Source organism: Mixophyes fleayi, chromosome 5, assembly GCF_038048845.1.
Source record: "Mixophyes fleayi isolate aMixFle1 chromosome 5, aMixFle1.hap1, whole genome shotgun sequence".
NCBI classification, from domain to species: domain Eukaryota; kingdom Metazoa; phylum Chordata; class Amphibia; order Anura; family Limnodynastidae; genus Mixophyes; species Mixophyes fleayi.
The window spans coordinates 262,485,396-262,503,140 of record NC_134406.1 but is presented as its reverse complement, the minus strand read 5'-3'; the positions used below and the strand labels follow the sequence as shown (position 1 = coordinate 262,503,140).

Sequence of the window (17,745 nt, the reverse complement as noted above, 5' to 3'; positions counted from 1 at the left end):
TATATGATGATAAACTTCAATAAAAACAGATTATATAAAAAAAAAAAATCACTGATAAAACCTTTTGTCTGAATATGTTGTTTCCCCCGAATAGTTCTGAAATTCTTAATGTCAAATAAGTCACAGATATGAGTTTGGTGGCTACAGTATATTACATTCTGTTTATATGAAACTATTGGCCACATATTTCATATGTAAAGAATGTTATGTAGATGCCATCAGCCTTCAGCCCTGTCTGATGATGTCACTTCCTCCAGATAATATCGGATATTGCTCTGAACCAAGTTATGTTAAAAATGCAATTACTTTGAGTCAGTAGGAATCCAGGGTTTTCATGCGTCTACTACGGAATTTATCTGCAATCCAACCCTCCTGCTATGCCGAACAATACAAAAAGTACAATGCACACTATATTCCCCATTTCTTTATTTAAAGGGAAAATATATATTTTTATAAGCCTATTTAAGGGTCATTTGGGTGTGGCCCACAAACCACCATTGCTAGATGGAAGCCCCTATACCAGGGAGGTGAGTGCATCTTATTTTAACTGCTATTTAATGGTGTTTGAAGCATATCGGTCTGTGTAGGACCTGCATATAATGAGGTGCCCTTGTCGCTGGGATGCAGGCTTAAATGTCGTGATCAAAATATGAACCAATATCTCATGTTTTAATTTTGCTAGATACACAGAGGTATGTAGTGTTAAGGATAAGCACTAACAATTGTCTATTTCAGTGGTTCCCAAATGTTTGCAGTTTGCGGCACCCTTAGAGTCTCCAGAATTTTTTCAAGGCACCCCCCCAAAATAATTACCGAGCAGCCCCGTTTTAGGAGTAGTTGGGGCAAAAAAACGTAATAAGTATTTAGGTCAGGACAGAAATACTTATTTAGTTGTATGCAAAAATAATACACATCAATCCATGGGAAAATAGTATTTTTATATATTTTTTTTCAATTATATTTCTGTCAAACAATAATTTACAGCTAACTCACACTGTGCCCCTTCATCCACACACTGTGCCCCATTCATCTCCGCACACTCTGTGCCCTCCTTCATCTCTGCACACTCTATGTCCTCCTTCATCTCCGCACACTCTGTGTCCTCCTTCATCTCTGCACACTCTGTGTCCTCCTTCATCTCCGCACACTCTGTGCCCTCCTTCATCTCCGCACACTCTGTGTCCTCCTTCATCTCTGCACACTCTATGTCCTCCTTCATCTCCGCACACTCTGTGCCCTCCTTCATCTCCGCACACTCTGTGTCCTCCTTCATCTCCACACACTCTGTGCCCTCCTTCATCTCCGCACACTCTGTGTCCTCCTTCATCTCCGCACACTCTGTGCCCTCCTTCATCTCCACACACTCTGTGCCCTCCTTTATCTCCACACACTCTGTGCCCTCCTTTATCTCCGCACACTCTGTGTCCTCCTTCATCTCCGCACACTCTGTGCCCCTGCATCCACTCGCTGTGTTCTCTTTCATCTCCGCACACTCTGTGTCCTCCTTCATCTCCGCACACTCTGTGCCCCTGCATCCACTCGCTGTGTTCTCTTTCATCTCCGCACACTCTGTGTCCTCCTTCATCTCCGCACACTCTGTGTCCTCCTTCATCTCCGCACACTCTGTGTCCCTGCATCTACTCGCTCTGTGTTCTCCTTTATCTCCACACACTCTGTGCCCTCCTTCATCTCCGCACACTCTGTGTCCTCCTTCATCTCCGCACACTCAGTGTCCTCCTTCATCTCCGCACACTCTGTGCCCCTGCATCCACTCGCTGTGTTCTCTTTCATCTCCGCACACTCTGTGTCCTCCTTCATCTCCGCACACTCTGTGTCCTCCTTCATCTCCGCACACTCTGTGTCCCTGCATCTACTCGCTCTGTGTTCTCCTTTATCTCCACACACTCTGTGTCCTCCTTCATCTCCACACACTCTGTGCCCTCCTTCATCTCCGCACACTCTGTGTCCTCCTTCATCTCCGCACACTCTGTGTCCTCCTTCATCTCCACACACTCTGTGCCCTCCTTCATCTCCGCACACTCTGTGTCCTCCTTCATCTCCACACACTCTGTGCCCTCCTTCATCTCCGCACACTCTGTGTCCTCCTTCATCTCCACACACTCTGTGCCCTCCTTCATCTCTGCACACTCTGTGTCCTCCTTCATCTCCGCACACTCTGTGCCCTCCTTCATCTCCACACACTCTGTGTCCTCCTTCATCTCCACACACTCTGTGCCCTCCTTCATCTCCGCACACTCTGTGTCCTCCTTCATCTCCGCACACTCTGTGCCCTCCTTCATCTCCGCACACTCTGTGCCCTCCTTCATCTCCGCACACTCTGTGCCCTCCTTCATCTCCACACACTCAGTGTCCTCCTTCATCTCCGCACACTCTGTGCCCTCCTTCATCTCCGCACACTCAGTGTCCTCCTTCATCTCCGCACACTCTGTGCCCTCCTTCATCTCCGCACACTCTGTGCCCTCCTTCATCTCCGCACACTCTGTGCCCCTGCATCCACTCGCTCTGTGCCCTCCTTTTTCTCCGCACATTCTGTGCCCTCCTTCATCTCCACACACTCTGTGCCCTCCTTCATCTCCACACACTCAGTGTCCTCCTTCAACTCCGCACACTCTGTGCCCTCCTTCATCTCCGCACACTCTGTGTCCTCCTTCATCTCAGCACACTCTGTGTCCTCCTTCATCTCCGCACACTCTGTGCCCTCCTTCATCTCCGCACACTCTGTGCCCTCCTTCATCTCAGCACACTCTGTGCCCCTGCATCCACTCGCTCTGTGCCCTCCTTCATCTCCGCACACTCTGTGCCCCCTGCATCCACACACGCTGTGCCCCCTTCATTCACACACACTCTGTGCCCCCTGCATCCACACATTCTGTGCCCCTGCATCCACACACTCTGTGCCCCCTTCATAAACACACTCTGTGGCCCCTGCATCCACACACTCTGTGGCCCCTCTGTATCCACACACTCTGCCCCCTCTGCATCATCCCTCTTCCCCCTCTGCATCATCCCTCTTCCCCCTCTGCATCCTTGCTCTGCCCCCTCCTTTATTCTTTCTCCCCTCCATTGCGGTTTCCTATCACCATTCCCCTCCATTTCTTTACTTACCATACTTGACCTTCTTTCTTCTATTTCTTCTGTCTTTTCTTCTGTCTTACCAATCTGGCGGCGCCCGGTACCCAGCATCCTCTTCTCTCCTGCCGCTTCTCACTGAATGTCGGGAATGATGACGTCATGCCCGACATTCAGAGAGGAGGGAGGAGGGAGGAGGATGCTGGGTACCGGGCGCCGCCAGATTGGTAAGTTTTGTTTTTTTTCCTCCTCCTCGCCACGACACCCCTATAACAGTGCCACGGCACCCCTGGGAGCCACGGCGCATACTTTTTTATTTTAAAGAAATTGTTTATTATATGAAGATTATCTATTTGTTATTTAACCATTGCATCATATTTTTATGCTTAAATACTTTAAATGATCGAACAGTAGGAGTCACCTAGAACTAAGTTTACTATATATGTTACTGCTTCACATTTTATTTTCTTTATTCTTTTTTTTAGTTTTTGTTTATATTAGTGGAAGGGTTAAAAAGGAGCTTAACATTTGTTTTTTATTTGCTAAAATCTATTTTGATCACAACGACAAGAGTCCCCGTAGCGAACGGTATGAGATTTTTCCTTCACCCCCCCCAATGTGTATTTGAGTTTATATAAAACAGTATTAAATAGAAGAAACAATTCACCCATATAACTAAATAAAAGGAAGGCGCAGAGAGGGAGAGGACATTCCAGTGGGGAACGAGCACGTTAGACAAATGTTGACTTTAATACGGATTTATTTTTATCATTCCTCGCAGGTCATAAGAAAACACTGAGGCTTGTTTATAAGTTCAGCTTGTGGTTAGTCCACAGAGTAAGTCAGTCAGTCGGTGACGGTGCATGAAATGTGCTTCACTAGTCAGAGCTGCCCTTTCTAAACCTCAGCGACCACCAGCGGTATAATGAGCCGTGTGAAACCCCGGAGTTCTGCTCACCGTGATTCGGATGACTTGGAGCTAGATTTACTAAACTGCGGGTTTGAAAAAGTGGAGATGTTGCCTATAGCAACCAATCAGATTCTAGTTATCAATCTTTCAAAAACTTAATTAATAATATTCCCACCCAAAAACAGAAGCTTCCTGCCTGACATTTCTATTTCTGTTGATAACATGACCATAAATCCCACCCCGCAAGCTCGTTGCCTAGGTGTAATCCTTGATTCACAACTGTCGTTTATTCCCCACATCAACTCTATATCTAAATCATGTTACATACACCTAAAGAACATTTCCAGAATACGCACATATCTGACACAAGACACCGCAAAAACATTAATTCATGCACTCATCATCTCCCGCATCGACTATTGCAATTCCCTCCTTACTGGTCTTCCCAAAGTCAGACTTGAACCCCTACAATCTATTTTGCACGCAGCGGCTAGACTGATTTTCCTTACAAACCGTTATTCCTCTGCTGAGCCACTCTGTCAGTCTCTACATTGGCTGCCTGTATTTCAACGAATCCAATATAAAATTCTTCTACTAACATACAAGGCCATCAACAAAATTGCACCGACATACATTTCCTCACTTGTCTCAAAATATCTCCCTACTCGACACCTCCATTCTGCACAAGATCTACGTCTCTCCTCCACTCTCATCACATCCTCCCATTCTCGGTTACAGGATTTTTTCCGGGCTGCACCTACTTTGTGGAATTCCCTCCCACGCACAGTAAGACTTTCCTCTAGTCTTTAAACCTTCAAGCGTTCACTGAAAACCCACCTCTTCAGACAAGGTTATGATATTCCTCAACCATCATCTTATTTTTCCTAGATTACCCTATTACCATCCTCTACACTGCTAACGCAAGACAACAACCTTCTGACCAACATTGCAACACACATAGCCCACTCAGTACTTTTACCTTTGCAGTCTGGCTGGTCCATTGTGCAATATGATGTAGCACATGCCCTTGTGTTTCTAACTCCCATTGTCCTATAGATTGTAAGCTTTCGAGCAGGGTTCTCTTACCTCTCTGTCTGTATGTATTACCCAGTATTGTCTTATTAATGTTTGTTCCCAATTGTAAAGCGCTACGGAATTTGCTGGCGCTATATAAATAAATGTTGATGATGATTTAGTTAGTGCATTCTACAAAATGACAGCTAGAATCTAAATGATTGCTATAGGCAACATCTCCACTTTTTCAAACCCGCAGTTTAGTACATATACTCCTTGGTCTCACTAGTCAACTAATCGCAGTGAATTTCGCTCAGATTAGAAAATTTTATTAAAAGAAAATAAAAAAATAAAATTGGCGCTGCAGACCAAAACGCTTGCACTTTTAATGGAATCCGTTTGTTGGAGAGGAGCGTTTGCAGACGAACTGTGTAAAAAATAAATTGTTTAAATTTGTTTTAAAAAAACGGGCAGCTGTCCCCCCCCCACCCCCAAATCCTCAACCAGCCCCAGTGCTAGACAGCTTGGATTGGTTTTCAGTACAGGGCAGAATGTGGATGCTGGCTCCCCCTGTTATAGAGAAAACCAGTCCCGGGGGCTGGGTGCAGGGCTGGCGACTCTTCTGGAGGCACAGGAACAGCATGGGGGCTGGGGGTATTTAAAATGACTTTGCCACCTCTGTAGTCCAAGTATAGTGCATACTTGTCAACTCTCCCGGAAAGTCCGGGAGACTCCCGAAATTCGGGTCGGTCTCCAGAACTCCCAGGAGAGCTGGCATTTCTCCCGCATTCCCGAAATTCCCTTGGCAAAATGACGCTATTCTCTGTGAATCGCGTCATTTTGGCCCCACCCCCCGCGGCAAAACGCCATTTTACTCCCGCCCTCTAGTAACACCTCTAGTAACACCCCTCTCCCGGACGTCGGCAAGTATGGTATAGTGTACAAGGATCCCTGAGACAGTTCATTATACTCCCCTTCCCTTCTCATTTAATGTTGGAGGGGGAGGTTTATGCTTAATTATTTTCTTTACCCATTTGGAAGGTGATGGATTAAGCAAGAAAACATTTTATTTAGCATATTGAATCAAGGTTTTGGTCAAAGTAAATTCGATAAACTTTATTTTAATAAACTTTCAATGTGTGTTTGCTTTTTTTCACTCTTAGGGACCCCCTGCAGGAACACTAGTAAAAGATGCCACTCCCGGGACCCCCCCTTGTCATTTTCATTGGCCCCCAAATCTGAGAAGAGTCCTAGCTCCGGGCTGGTAGCCTCTAGGCGGCCACGTTCTGGTGCCTCGTTCCCCATTGAGGCACCAGCCTGGGACTGATTTTCCCAGAACCCTCCGAGTGTAGCTAGAAGGTTAACTCCTGCGGGAAGGGGTCATATACAGTCTTCTACAGCCCCCACCCTCAGGACAGGATGAGACCCGATCTTCGCCAATCGGTGCACGATTCAAGTGTTTTTGCTAAGTAAAAAATTGCTGTGTCGGTAAAGCAACACTGCACCATATCCAATCCTCTTTTTAATAATCTAGCTCTGCAAATTAAATATTGTATTTTAACCGTTCCACAAAACCAAGTGCACAATGCCCCTATTTAGTACTTAGCAAGGAACGCCATTCCTTCCTCCAACTCCGTCTATAAGCCAATGCAAACATCTGCAGGTTCTACATTTTGTTCCGCAAACCAATGGGAATCTGGGCTCGCCAGCGCAAATATGGCGCTGAGCCTCTGACATTATGCATTTCATGCAGGAGGCCCGGTGTCTGTAACAGAAGGGACTACTATTCTGGAATTGTTTTGCATTATATGAAGCATACTGTCGAGACAGTCCTGAATCGCAGACTTCAAAAGGGGCGGGGCTTTCCACAGAAATGGGTGGAAAGTCTTTTCACCTAAAAGTGGGAGTTTGGGGAGGATCTGGGCGAAGTTTGGGCAGATTTGGGAGGTATGTGTTAGGAACCCCTCCAGCCGGCACAACACAACCCGGAGTCTACTCTGCCAGTCAGGTGTTCACTGGAGCCCCTGATGGTGGGGACAGACTGGGCCGCAGACTGACAGAGGGTCGTGAAGTGTGTACCGGCTGGGGAGAACCCAGGCAAGAAGAGTCAGGTCCACGCAGAGGTCAAAGGCCGGCAGCAGGTAACAGTAATGATGAACAAGCTGAGGTCAGAGGTCACAGGCAAAGTAGCAGAACGGTTAAACAAGCCAAGGATCAGGGTCACAGGAAACACAAGCGAAGTCCAATACGAAGCCAAGGGTCATACACGGGAAGTCAAACGTAGATACAGGATACAGGGACTGGAACAAGCAGGTCAGCAGACTGGAGCACAGAAGCTATAACCGGCAATGAGGTGGCAGACCTCATTGCCTTAAATACTTGAAACAGCCAATCAGGGCCTGGCTCAGATAGAAACCAGCCCCCTACTTCATTAACCCGCAGGTTAGTAATTCCGTAGAGCGCATGCGCCCGGCTTCTCAATGCCGGGACGCAGCGCTGGAGCGTCTAGTCGTTGCCCCGGCAACAGCCGGGACATGAGAGGAAGTGACGTCCCGGTCGCCATAGCGACGGTCGGGACGCAGGTGAGTGAGTTGCGGCGGCTGGGCACCGCCGCGGCTCGTAACAGTATGTATGAAATTACCCTGATTTACTATCAAAGATAATCCCTAAACTGTATCGGACCTTCAGGTTTAACTTTCTATAAGTTCTAATAACACTGAATCAGTGAATGTAAAAATGCCTAGGATGACAATACATTAAATTATTTTTGTTAATATCACAGGATAATAACATAACAGTTTGTAGATAAATGATTGCAGTCACTACAATAGAACTGAAAGGCTAACTCAAGGATGTTTCAAAATGGTGAAAAAAATTAATCCCTCATCCACCTTAACTGAAATGTGAGGGTCCCGTCTCTGGTACCCCGTTCCTCTGCGCTGTTGGAATACCTGATAAAATTAAATTACTCCATAGGAGAGAATAATCTGTTGAGTGTCTGAGACCCAGCATCCTGCCACAGCAATTCTGACCACCAATATAATCATGTTCAAACTTCTACCACCAATAGTTATCTCACCTGGAATTTGGAAAGGACTTACATAGGTGGCCTGATGCAGGGTAATGATGTGGAAATTGGCAGAGGTCAACACAAAGCTTCTCCGCTATCTCCTCTACAAATCACATCCGGCCTCCGCCAATCTACGTGGCGGAGGCCGGAATTTTAACACGGACCATTATGTAGATGAAAGTGGCTCCAGGAACGGTAAAACCCACAATTCAGAAAATAGGGTGGATGAAATCAGGGCTGGCACAAGCCCCCTGCTTCTCACCTTAGCAGGCAGACAGTGGTGGCGGAATCCTCTAATCCTAAGGCTGGGAGTGTGGCGTTTGTCAGTGACATCACGTGATGTATGACATCATACATCACATGTAAGAATCTGCTGCCTGCTTCTCCTTCTTGTCGGAGAGCAGAGGGGACATTAAAATCACTGGATGACCGACATTACGTCACTCATTCAGCGTTTTAGTTGCCCCCTAGCCTTCAGCGCCGCAGGCAACTGCCTAGGTTTGCCTATTGGTAGCGCCGGCCCTGGGTGAAATTTGCTTTAAATTGGCAGCCACCACTATTATTACCTTTGCACACTGTTTAAACAACGTTGCTGCACTGCGCAAAATACTTAACCCTCCGTGCGGCAGAGAAACTGAGAATTTTAGGCGATTAAACCATAAGCCAGAATAAGTGACGGGTCTATCTTCTTTAAGTCAAAAATATAGCAATAAACTCAGAACATTTACTATTGCAATAAAGAGTTACACAGATTAAAACACAACAGACTGGCAGCTTCAGATTGTCCTTTCCTCTTCCAAAACCATCACTGATTCTATCTCTGTGTTGTTTGGATGAAGTGCAGGATCTTCAGTTACAGATATATTTGTTTTTATTGGCCGGACATCGTCGTTTGCAACATTCCTAAGTCCAAGCTTCTTGAGACAGCTTCTGAGGATAAAGCTGATGTTGATTTAGTGTATCAGGGGCGCACGGAGGATTTTTGGGGGGGGGTTTCCTTGAGACCAGCCACGCATGCGCCCGCGTATGCGCTCCGTTTTGGCTGCACTGTAGTATACAGCAGCCGCGGCGCTGTCAAAGAAGTGTCCGCGGCGGTGCTGTATACAATACAGCACCGCCGCGGACGCTTCTTAGACAGCACCGCGGCTGCTGTATACTACAGTGCCGATATGTAGGATATTTTTAGCGGAGGGGGGGTTTCTGGAGACCCACAAACCCCCCTGCATGCGCCACTGTGCATTACAGTTGTGCACTGTGGTAACAATAAAAAATAGGACGTAGCAGTGTTAAGAATATTTACACCTTCCCTTAATCACCCACAAATAATACGGCTTGGACAGGGGTATATGCGTCTGTTCTCTGGACTGCACTTTTTATTATTTTATTTGAAGCCCAAAGTTTGTGACTTCAATCACCCAGTGCGCTGCTCACACTGTGCTGGGGTCTTGGTCGTTTGGGCTCTCTCCAAAAGGATAAGGGCCCCATTCCTCCCTATTCCCCAAGTGCCAAAAGGCCCCAGAGAGAGTCAAAGGTCTTCAGGCCCCCCTCTGTCAGAGCTAGGGACACCCCCATGACATCCCTGACCTCCAGCGCAAAAAGCCTCTTAGGTGGCATGGGTCTACAGGCCCACCTCCGTCTCTAGGCTCCTTTTCCCAGGGGTCAGCCGAAACCTTCCCCTGAAGCTAGTCTTCAGCCCCTTTATCTCTTTATACCATTGTATTTTAGTGGGGAAGGTTCATGACCCCTAATGGCCCATGGATTTTGGCTGCTGCTCCGAAGGTTCTTATCAAGATCTGACACTCAGCAATCATTGGTGCCCCTGGAAACAGTCTGTTCCCTAATCCAGGTATAAACATTTCCCTAGTGGATTTAATTTGGCAAATAAATATGTAATCTACACAGTGTAGGACAAGCATCTTGTGGGCTAAACTAATATCCAGTCTACTAATTAACTAAAAAAATAGGTGATATCACTGAGACATGAGGCAAAACGTGCACACAGGTAAGTACTAGTTACAGCTTAAGATAGTGCACTTCAGCTCAATTCCAAATTGTGGGCTGTGGTGTAGTAAATTTGGAAGAGAAAATACCAAAGGGTGGTAGTAAGCAGAAGGCAAACTACTACAAAGCATTCTCCACTGTACAAGGTAAAAAGAAAATTGCATTTGCTGTAAAAATAAAAAATCATGTTTGATATCAATAACTGGCAGAGGATTGAATCGATTAAGTCTAGTAAGTCTAGCAGCGATTTGTAATATCAAAAGTGGTCACAAGATGGCGCTAAAGTCCCCGGGCCGGTTCAGTATTTGTGAATGGATGCAGCAGGGGACGCGTTAACCCCGTAGCGCCCGGCCCGGCCACCCTGTGGCTGTCATGCCCGGGTCGCACATTCCCTGCCCACCGCCTCCCGCTGCACACAGCGCATTATTATGTATTATTTGTTCCTGCTTTTTGTGTGCTCAGCTCTCTTCTCGGGTTTCCCAGCTCATTGCTCCACCCCACGGGGATCAGGAGAGAGAAAGCGATTAGTTGGCACTAAAACTATTTCCGAGTTGCGTGAACTCCCCGAGTAAAGTCCCTGGACGTGGACAATGCTCCCAGCATGGCTGTAGCGGCGGCAGCCCCGGGCGCCCGGGCGCACAGGAGCGGCTGGCTGGAGGTTCTGGTGCGGGAGCGCTGGCACAAAGTTGCGGCCAACTTAGGGGAGGACTCCCTGGTGCTGAGCAGCGAGGACCGGGCACAGGAGAACATCAGCTCTAATGGCAGCATGACCAATGGCTCCTACCGCAACCCCCAAGAGCAGGAGCCTGGCAGCCCCAAGGGGGTCAGGACTGCGCTCACCGAGCTGCCGGAGCAGGTGCCCGAGGCTATTGCCAACAAGAAGAGGGCGGTCAAGGTGGTGAAGCAGGAGCTGGGGGGGCTGGGCATCAGCATCAAGGGGGGCAAGGAGAACAAGATGCCCATCCTCATCAGCAAGATCTTCAAGGGGCTGGCAGCGGACCTGACCCAGTCCCTGTACGTGGGGGATGCCATCCTGTCTGTCAATGGGGTAGACCTGAGAGATGCCACTCACGATGAGGCTGTGCAGGCGCTGAAGAAAGCCGGCAAGGAGGTGATACTGGAGGGTGAGTGAGGCATGCTGGGGGTGGGTGCTGTCATTGGCTCTGTCACTGGGTCTTATGGGGGGTCTGTGAAGACTTGTCTGCAAAACCCCTCTGCCTTCAAAGATGTTCTGCAGCAGCTGCTCATATGGTTTTTATTTTAAATAAATATATATATATATATCTATCTAAATATATATATATATATATATATATATATATATATATATATATCTCTATCTATCTATATATAGATATATATATATATATATATATATATATATATATATATATATATATATATATATATATATATATATCTCAAATACAGCTGTTTGCAGCTCTTATGATGTTAGTCCATGCTGCTGTCACCGGTATTATGTGTTTAACCGTGAGAAAACAATGTTTTTAAATGTCATCTTACCTTCTCCAGCTGTGTAATAGATTGATTTGGAGCAGGTGTAGCCATGGTCTTCATCTATACAGGGTCTGGCCAACCTGTGGCTCTCCTGATCTTGTGAAACTACAAGCCCCAGCATGCTTTGTTAGTGGGTAGCCAGCCCATAGCTGTCAAGGAGTGCTGAGACTTGTAGTTCCACAAACGCCTGGAGAGCCACAGGTTGACCAGGCCTGATTGATACCCCTGTAATGGAATCTTATATTCTCAGATAGTTATCTAATCTATTCAAGTATTAAAGTTAAAGAACTGTTTAAGCTGCCTCTGTCACAGTTTGCTGTTCACATGGCCATGGATAGGCGACACTATCAGCAGGTGACATCAATATATAAGTTATACTATAGTGCAGTGTTGGCTAACCTGTGACACGCCAGGTGTTGTGAAACTACAAGTCCCAGCATGCTTTGCCAATATATAGCATATTATTGCTGGAAGGGTATGCTGGGACTTGTAGTTTCACAACACCTGGAGTGTCACATGTTAGCCAACACTGCTATAGTGGTATAACAGGTACTAATACCAGTGTTTCGTGGAGAACTTGCGCTACAGGACGTTTTTCTAAAGCCTCTAAATCAGATCATTCTTATGAGCCAACAAACTTTCTAAATGTATATTACTATGGTGTTAGGAAATGTAAGTCTTTACTTTTTAGTAATAATTGTTTTATTATCACTATGATATATTTACTGCTTATACTACTTTGTCCCATTATTATTATTGGTTCTTTTGGTCCTTAACAACACTACAAAAGTATACTAAAACTTGTCAAAAGCTCCAGACTTAATTTACATCAATAAGGACGATCTCTGGGGCATATTAGCAACTTGGGAACTTAGAGGAGTTGGAATAAATAAGAACAACATCATTTGTTCTCACTCTTACCTGCAACCTAAATACCCAAGAACCATGTAGACGTAGCATTAATGATCCTATAATGAATAGATGGGTCTCTAGGACATTTGGCTGCACATGTCTGTGAGCAAATGTGAAAGATTCGGCTCTTCGCTGTAATCACCAGAACCACTGGGACACCATTAAAGCAACAGGACAACGACAGCAAAGTCATGCAGATGTGGTCAGAGTGGACCAGAATTATTGTCTATCCGATAGATCTCAATCAGATGGGACAATATACGTTGACTTTGAGGCCAACAAAAACAGCCTAATTGGCTACCAATATCATTGTGGGCAACACGGTGGCTCAGTGGTTAGCACTTCTGCCTCACAGCACTGGGGTCATGAGTTCAATTCCCGACCATGGCCTTATCTGTGTGGAGTTTGTATGTTCTCCCCACTCTAACCCATCAATCTGCCATGTGTTGGTAATATTTGATAACCAGGTTTTGGGAAGTCTTTAAACACCATGTTACGCGTGGATCCGGTTTTTCGTTCCATTCCCTTATCTCTATATCTCCGCCAGACCCTTACAAGATGTGTTCTAACTTGTGCAATGTTTGTACGTGTTTTAAGTATAGCGCAAGAACACAAAACACAACTTGTCAGAGACTGGTTATACTTATCAGGATCCTCAGCAGTGCTAAAGCCACAGACATTTATCTTTTCATTAGATCCCACGGTCAGCCCTGAACCACAATTCCTGTGCTATGGAAATAGAGCTTCTCCCAAAGTTCACTGGATTACGCTCCACTCTCGTCCCAACTCACGTTAACTTTTGTTATGGTCAGCACTGAGTTTGAAAGGGGGCAGTTCAGGCCGCCCTGCTAGACCAGGATCTAAGATAATTCTCCAAACATCCCTATTATAATGCAGCACAGTAATATACACATTTCTAGTACAGCCCTTAGTTCTGTTGGTTCTAAAGAAAATAATGCATTCAAAAAACTTTCACCTCCAAGCACATCTGTGGTCACCTCTTATCGTCTCGGCTTTGAACATATTTTATATTCTCAGGTTGATGTGAATCCTGTTTGTAGTATGAAACTTTTTTTTTTATTCAAAATTTTTGGATTACATTTTTACATCTTTTATCTTAAAACTTTAACAATAATAGACGTAAGCTAAACCCGTGCAAGGGATAGTGACAGTGTCATTTAAGAACAATTTACTTGTTCCGCTTAAGAAAATCAGAATTGATAGTATGTTTGAGTAAGACATATATTTGACACATAGTTGTATTGTAGGATATGTCAATCTTTGTGGACATTTGTTTTTTCAATAAATAAATAAATGCAAAATATCTATGTAGTTATAATCTCCTACTGAGAAATCCATTCTTCAGAAGGTTCAGAAAATGTGAAAGTGAAAACAGTAAATGTTTGCAGCTGTCTAGTGATTTTGGGGTCTATTTATGACCCATTGTCTATTGCTCATGTTGTTAACTATGATTTCTTATCGCAATGGTAGGAATTGAATTAATGTGGCAATTTATTAAAATTGATTAGATGGGACTGCGATCAATTTACTTACCTGTTCTAATGGCCTTTGCAAATTTTCGATTGGGCGGAGCACAAAGATCCCTGCAACGCTCTCCCTATAAACTCCAACAGCTAATGCCACCTTCAGATGGCGTTAACTGTTGGGGTCAAGCTCCGAATTTCGGAGCTTGATAAATTGGGCATAATCGAAGTCTCTATAGATACCTATGGGGAATGGATTTGTGATTGAAGAGGCTGGGACTGGGTCAGATATCCCTTTGGAGGTTCTTCTTTATCATATACTGAGACATTATTTCTAAATGTATCTTTCTACAGTCACTATGAGGAGCACTGCTAAACAATGTTTTGGTGAGTGTGATGCCAGGGGAGGTGTGAGGAATGGCAGTGGGAGTCTTTAAATGTAACTTAGGGTATTTTAGATATCATGACCCAAATTACAGAAAAAAACCACTTTTCCAGTAAAGTGCCAATCGTTCTGGAATAAAAGGTCCCATACTTGTACAACTCTGCCTGACTTGGACCATTGGTTAGATACACTCTCTGGTTACGGTATCCGAAACTGCTGAAAACGAAGACCCTTCTCTTTTCCGGGGGGAAGATATTGTATGAAGACATGCTGTCATGCCCACTCCAATGGGGCAATGTTGGCAAGCTTGCATTCTATAGCATGAATGCCCTTTGCCCTGTGGGTTTCAAACTCCCTGACATGTTGCAGGGGACAGTCATGAATACGTACAATCCCCCTGTTATCATTTATTTATAAAATACCAACATATTCCGCAGCCCTGTACATTGAGGGGACCGTGACTCAAATAAATTGCATGCATTGGCATAAAGTAAAAAATAAACTGACTGTGCAGCCTGGGGAACCATTCATAAATAAGGTGACATGATCCAGATATGTCTGTTTTGTCGTGCGCAGGAGTTTCCTGCTCGGTGACACATCTTAGGATGCTTGGAGATCGTGAAAAGAAAATTACAATCAGTTGGTGCAGCCATTTTTTAATTGTAACAATTAGCACTTACCTTTTGTAAACGTCGCTCCAAAGTCCCACCTGTAAGCTCCGCCTCTTTCCCATATAAGCTCCTCCTCTTTCACACTGAGGCGCTGGTGGCGCAGGAGCGGAGTGCCCCTTAATGTATGTTTATTATACCACCTGCCATTGAATAAGTTGTGCAGTGGAAGAAAAACATGTAGATTACAGAAGTGCAGTAAACATTTATTTTCCATATGTGTCAGAAATATATAAACCTGGTAACATGTTTGTAAATGTTTTGCAATTTTTCTTACACCCCTGAGACTGTTCTTGTGTTGTCTGCGGTCTGTTACTTAGTAGCATTTTTTTTTCTTTAATAAATGTTTTCAATTAAATTAGTCAATTCATTTACTGTGAGACAGGCTGTGACTTTTCACTTTTCAGTTGTTGTAATCTATTCCCAGACTGCTCTGCCAAGCAGCGTCCTCTAGTACAGTGCAAGGAAACCTCTCCAGCTGCTGTGGAACTACAGGTCTCAGCATGCCTTGCCAGCCTGTGCTTGCACAACAGATGGAGAGCCACAAGCTGTCCTAATCCTGTTCTGGTATAGACCTAGCAGTGAGTGCATGCTGGGAGTTGTAGTTCATTAATAACTGTTAGTCAGACCATACCCCATGTCGTACCTGTCAGTGAAGTGTTCACAGTCTGTCTCTAAACTGTCATAATATCAGACAATGGTGAGTTTGACAGTGCCCCCCCCGTCTAGTCCCAAGAGCTTTCACTTATTCAGTTGTCCTAAAGACTGCGGTATTGCTGATTTATATTTTATGAATGCATTCAGCTTTTTATGCCATATTAGGAATAATTTATCCCATTGTGTGAAATGTATCAGTTAAAAATAAGACTGGGGGTCTGGGAGGGAGGCGGGGGGGGGGGGATTTGTCATGAAACAGCTGCGGCTGGTACCACTCAACGGGCGTTACCTAAACCGGGGGCCCCCCCTCACATACTTGTCATGTCTGATCACCCGCTGAAACACACATCGTTCCAGAATGCATGGTGAGCTTATGTTTTCTTTGGAACATATAATAAGATACACAGCCAACCTCGTACTCCAAGCATCGAGCAAAAAACATAATGGATATCAGCAATGTTAATTGGAATATATAGCAACCGCCTCTCATCCAGCGCACTGTGATAGAGGTAGGTAGGGGCCCTATTGAGATAAGTTCCGGGCTACCGTATTCTCCTGTTATAATCCGCCAATGGTTACCGCATCTCCAAGTTCTGTCACATGACTGCTGTGCTCCGTATACAGGATTAGAGGTGACCAGGCTGTAGAGCACTGAACTCCAAGTATTTTAACATCAAGGGGGAGATTCAATTCTCGGCGGTGTTGTTTAGAACAACGCCGGGTGTGCGTCATTACAGTTACTTTGGTATTACCGTTAGTACGTTAATTTCAGCACGGATTTCTGCTGGCGGCTCAGTGACCTGCGGGCCAAAATCAGCGTTGAAATTACCGTACTATCGGTCTGCGAGTTCTCTGTACAGCGCTGCGGAATTAGTGGCGCTATGTAAATAGCTGATGAAGATGACCTATAATAGGGTTAGTATTATTTTTGGGACATACGTTATGCCCCAAGCTGCGTTTACCTGTCCACAAGGCCCGTAGTGTATAGGGCACACTGTAAAAAATACTTTTACACAAAGGTAACGGATTCACTTCTAAATGCTGCTGATATTAACAGGAACAACCTGGGAATGGCGGTTTGACGAAAGCTGACAGCAGAGCATTCTGGAAGTTGTAGTTCCACCTCCGGCCGTTGCTGTAGTAAATGTTATTGGTGTACTAGTTGCAGTGTGGAGCACAGTGTGTGCGGAGCAGGTCTCAGGCATGCTGGCGTGTCTGTGCTTGCACAATGCAGCTTAATCTGTGGCGCTGGTTGATAATAAAGAGGAATGGTATGCAGAGCATCCCCCCCTCCACACTGTGAACTGGGGCTATGTATACAGACACACTGTATTTTTATATCATGTCATAGCCTGCCAGGCAGCCCTCTGCTGTGTATACACTGCGTGCTGCATTGTGCTGCCAGTGAGGGGGCTCGGCGGAGCATAGCAGGGACAGAGCTCGTACTGTCCGTACGCTTCGCTCTGCATTGTGGACCAGCACTGTTCAATAACACTTTGTAATATGTCATTAAAGACTTCCAGTACTATCAGTCTGTTATGGAAGGGCTGCGTTTTATAAGGGAAAATGTTTTTTTGCTTTTGCCACTAAAGTAACATCACTTGTTTCAGAAATCGGTGATATTGTCCTGCCCCCTTCCCTCATGGTATCCCCCAGTCTCTGCACCCGGTGTCCTCTACCCCCAGCTTCTTACAGGGGCATCTTCTGTTCCTCTAATAGTGTGGCCCTGGCCCAGGGCCCCACCCCTAGTCCAACTTCTCCACGTCAGTGGCCAGCACCTAGTGTGGGGTGCCACGGGGAAATTAAAAACACTGATTGAGTGCATACTTTCCAACTCCCTCTTTAATGTCAGGTAGACTCCCTGAAATAGGGGTGATCTCCCTCACTCCCTGAAGAGTCTGGCATTCTCCCTGATGCTGAGCCAGTACAAGACGTGGTTGGCTTCACCATCTGTGGCATGATGACACTGTTCCGAAATTGTGTCCTATGTCCATGTATTGATTTAATCAAAGACTGACAGGTAAGACAACATGACT

At 45.4% G+C, this 17,745-nt stretch overlaps 1 protein-coding gene across 2 annotated transcripts in view; it reads left to right on the top strand.

The window, feature by feature from the left end:
- Nucleotides 1-10,441: 10,441 nt before the first annotated feature.
- SNTB1 (syntrophin beta 1) overlaps nucleotides 10,442-17,745 on the top strand; it is a 117,029-nt gene continuing 109,725 nt past the window's right edge. Inside the window, exon 1 of one of the 2 annotated variants that reach the window (XM_075214017.1) lies at nucleotides 10,442-11,209. In XM_075214017.1, the coding sequence (XP_075070118.1) occupies nucleotides 10,687-11,209 (523 nt within the window). In that variant the 5' untranslated portion in view covers nucleotides 10,442-10,686. The remainder of the gene's footprint in view (nucleotides 11,210-17,745) is intronic. The other variant, XM_075214016.1, reaches the window with a different exon arrangement.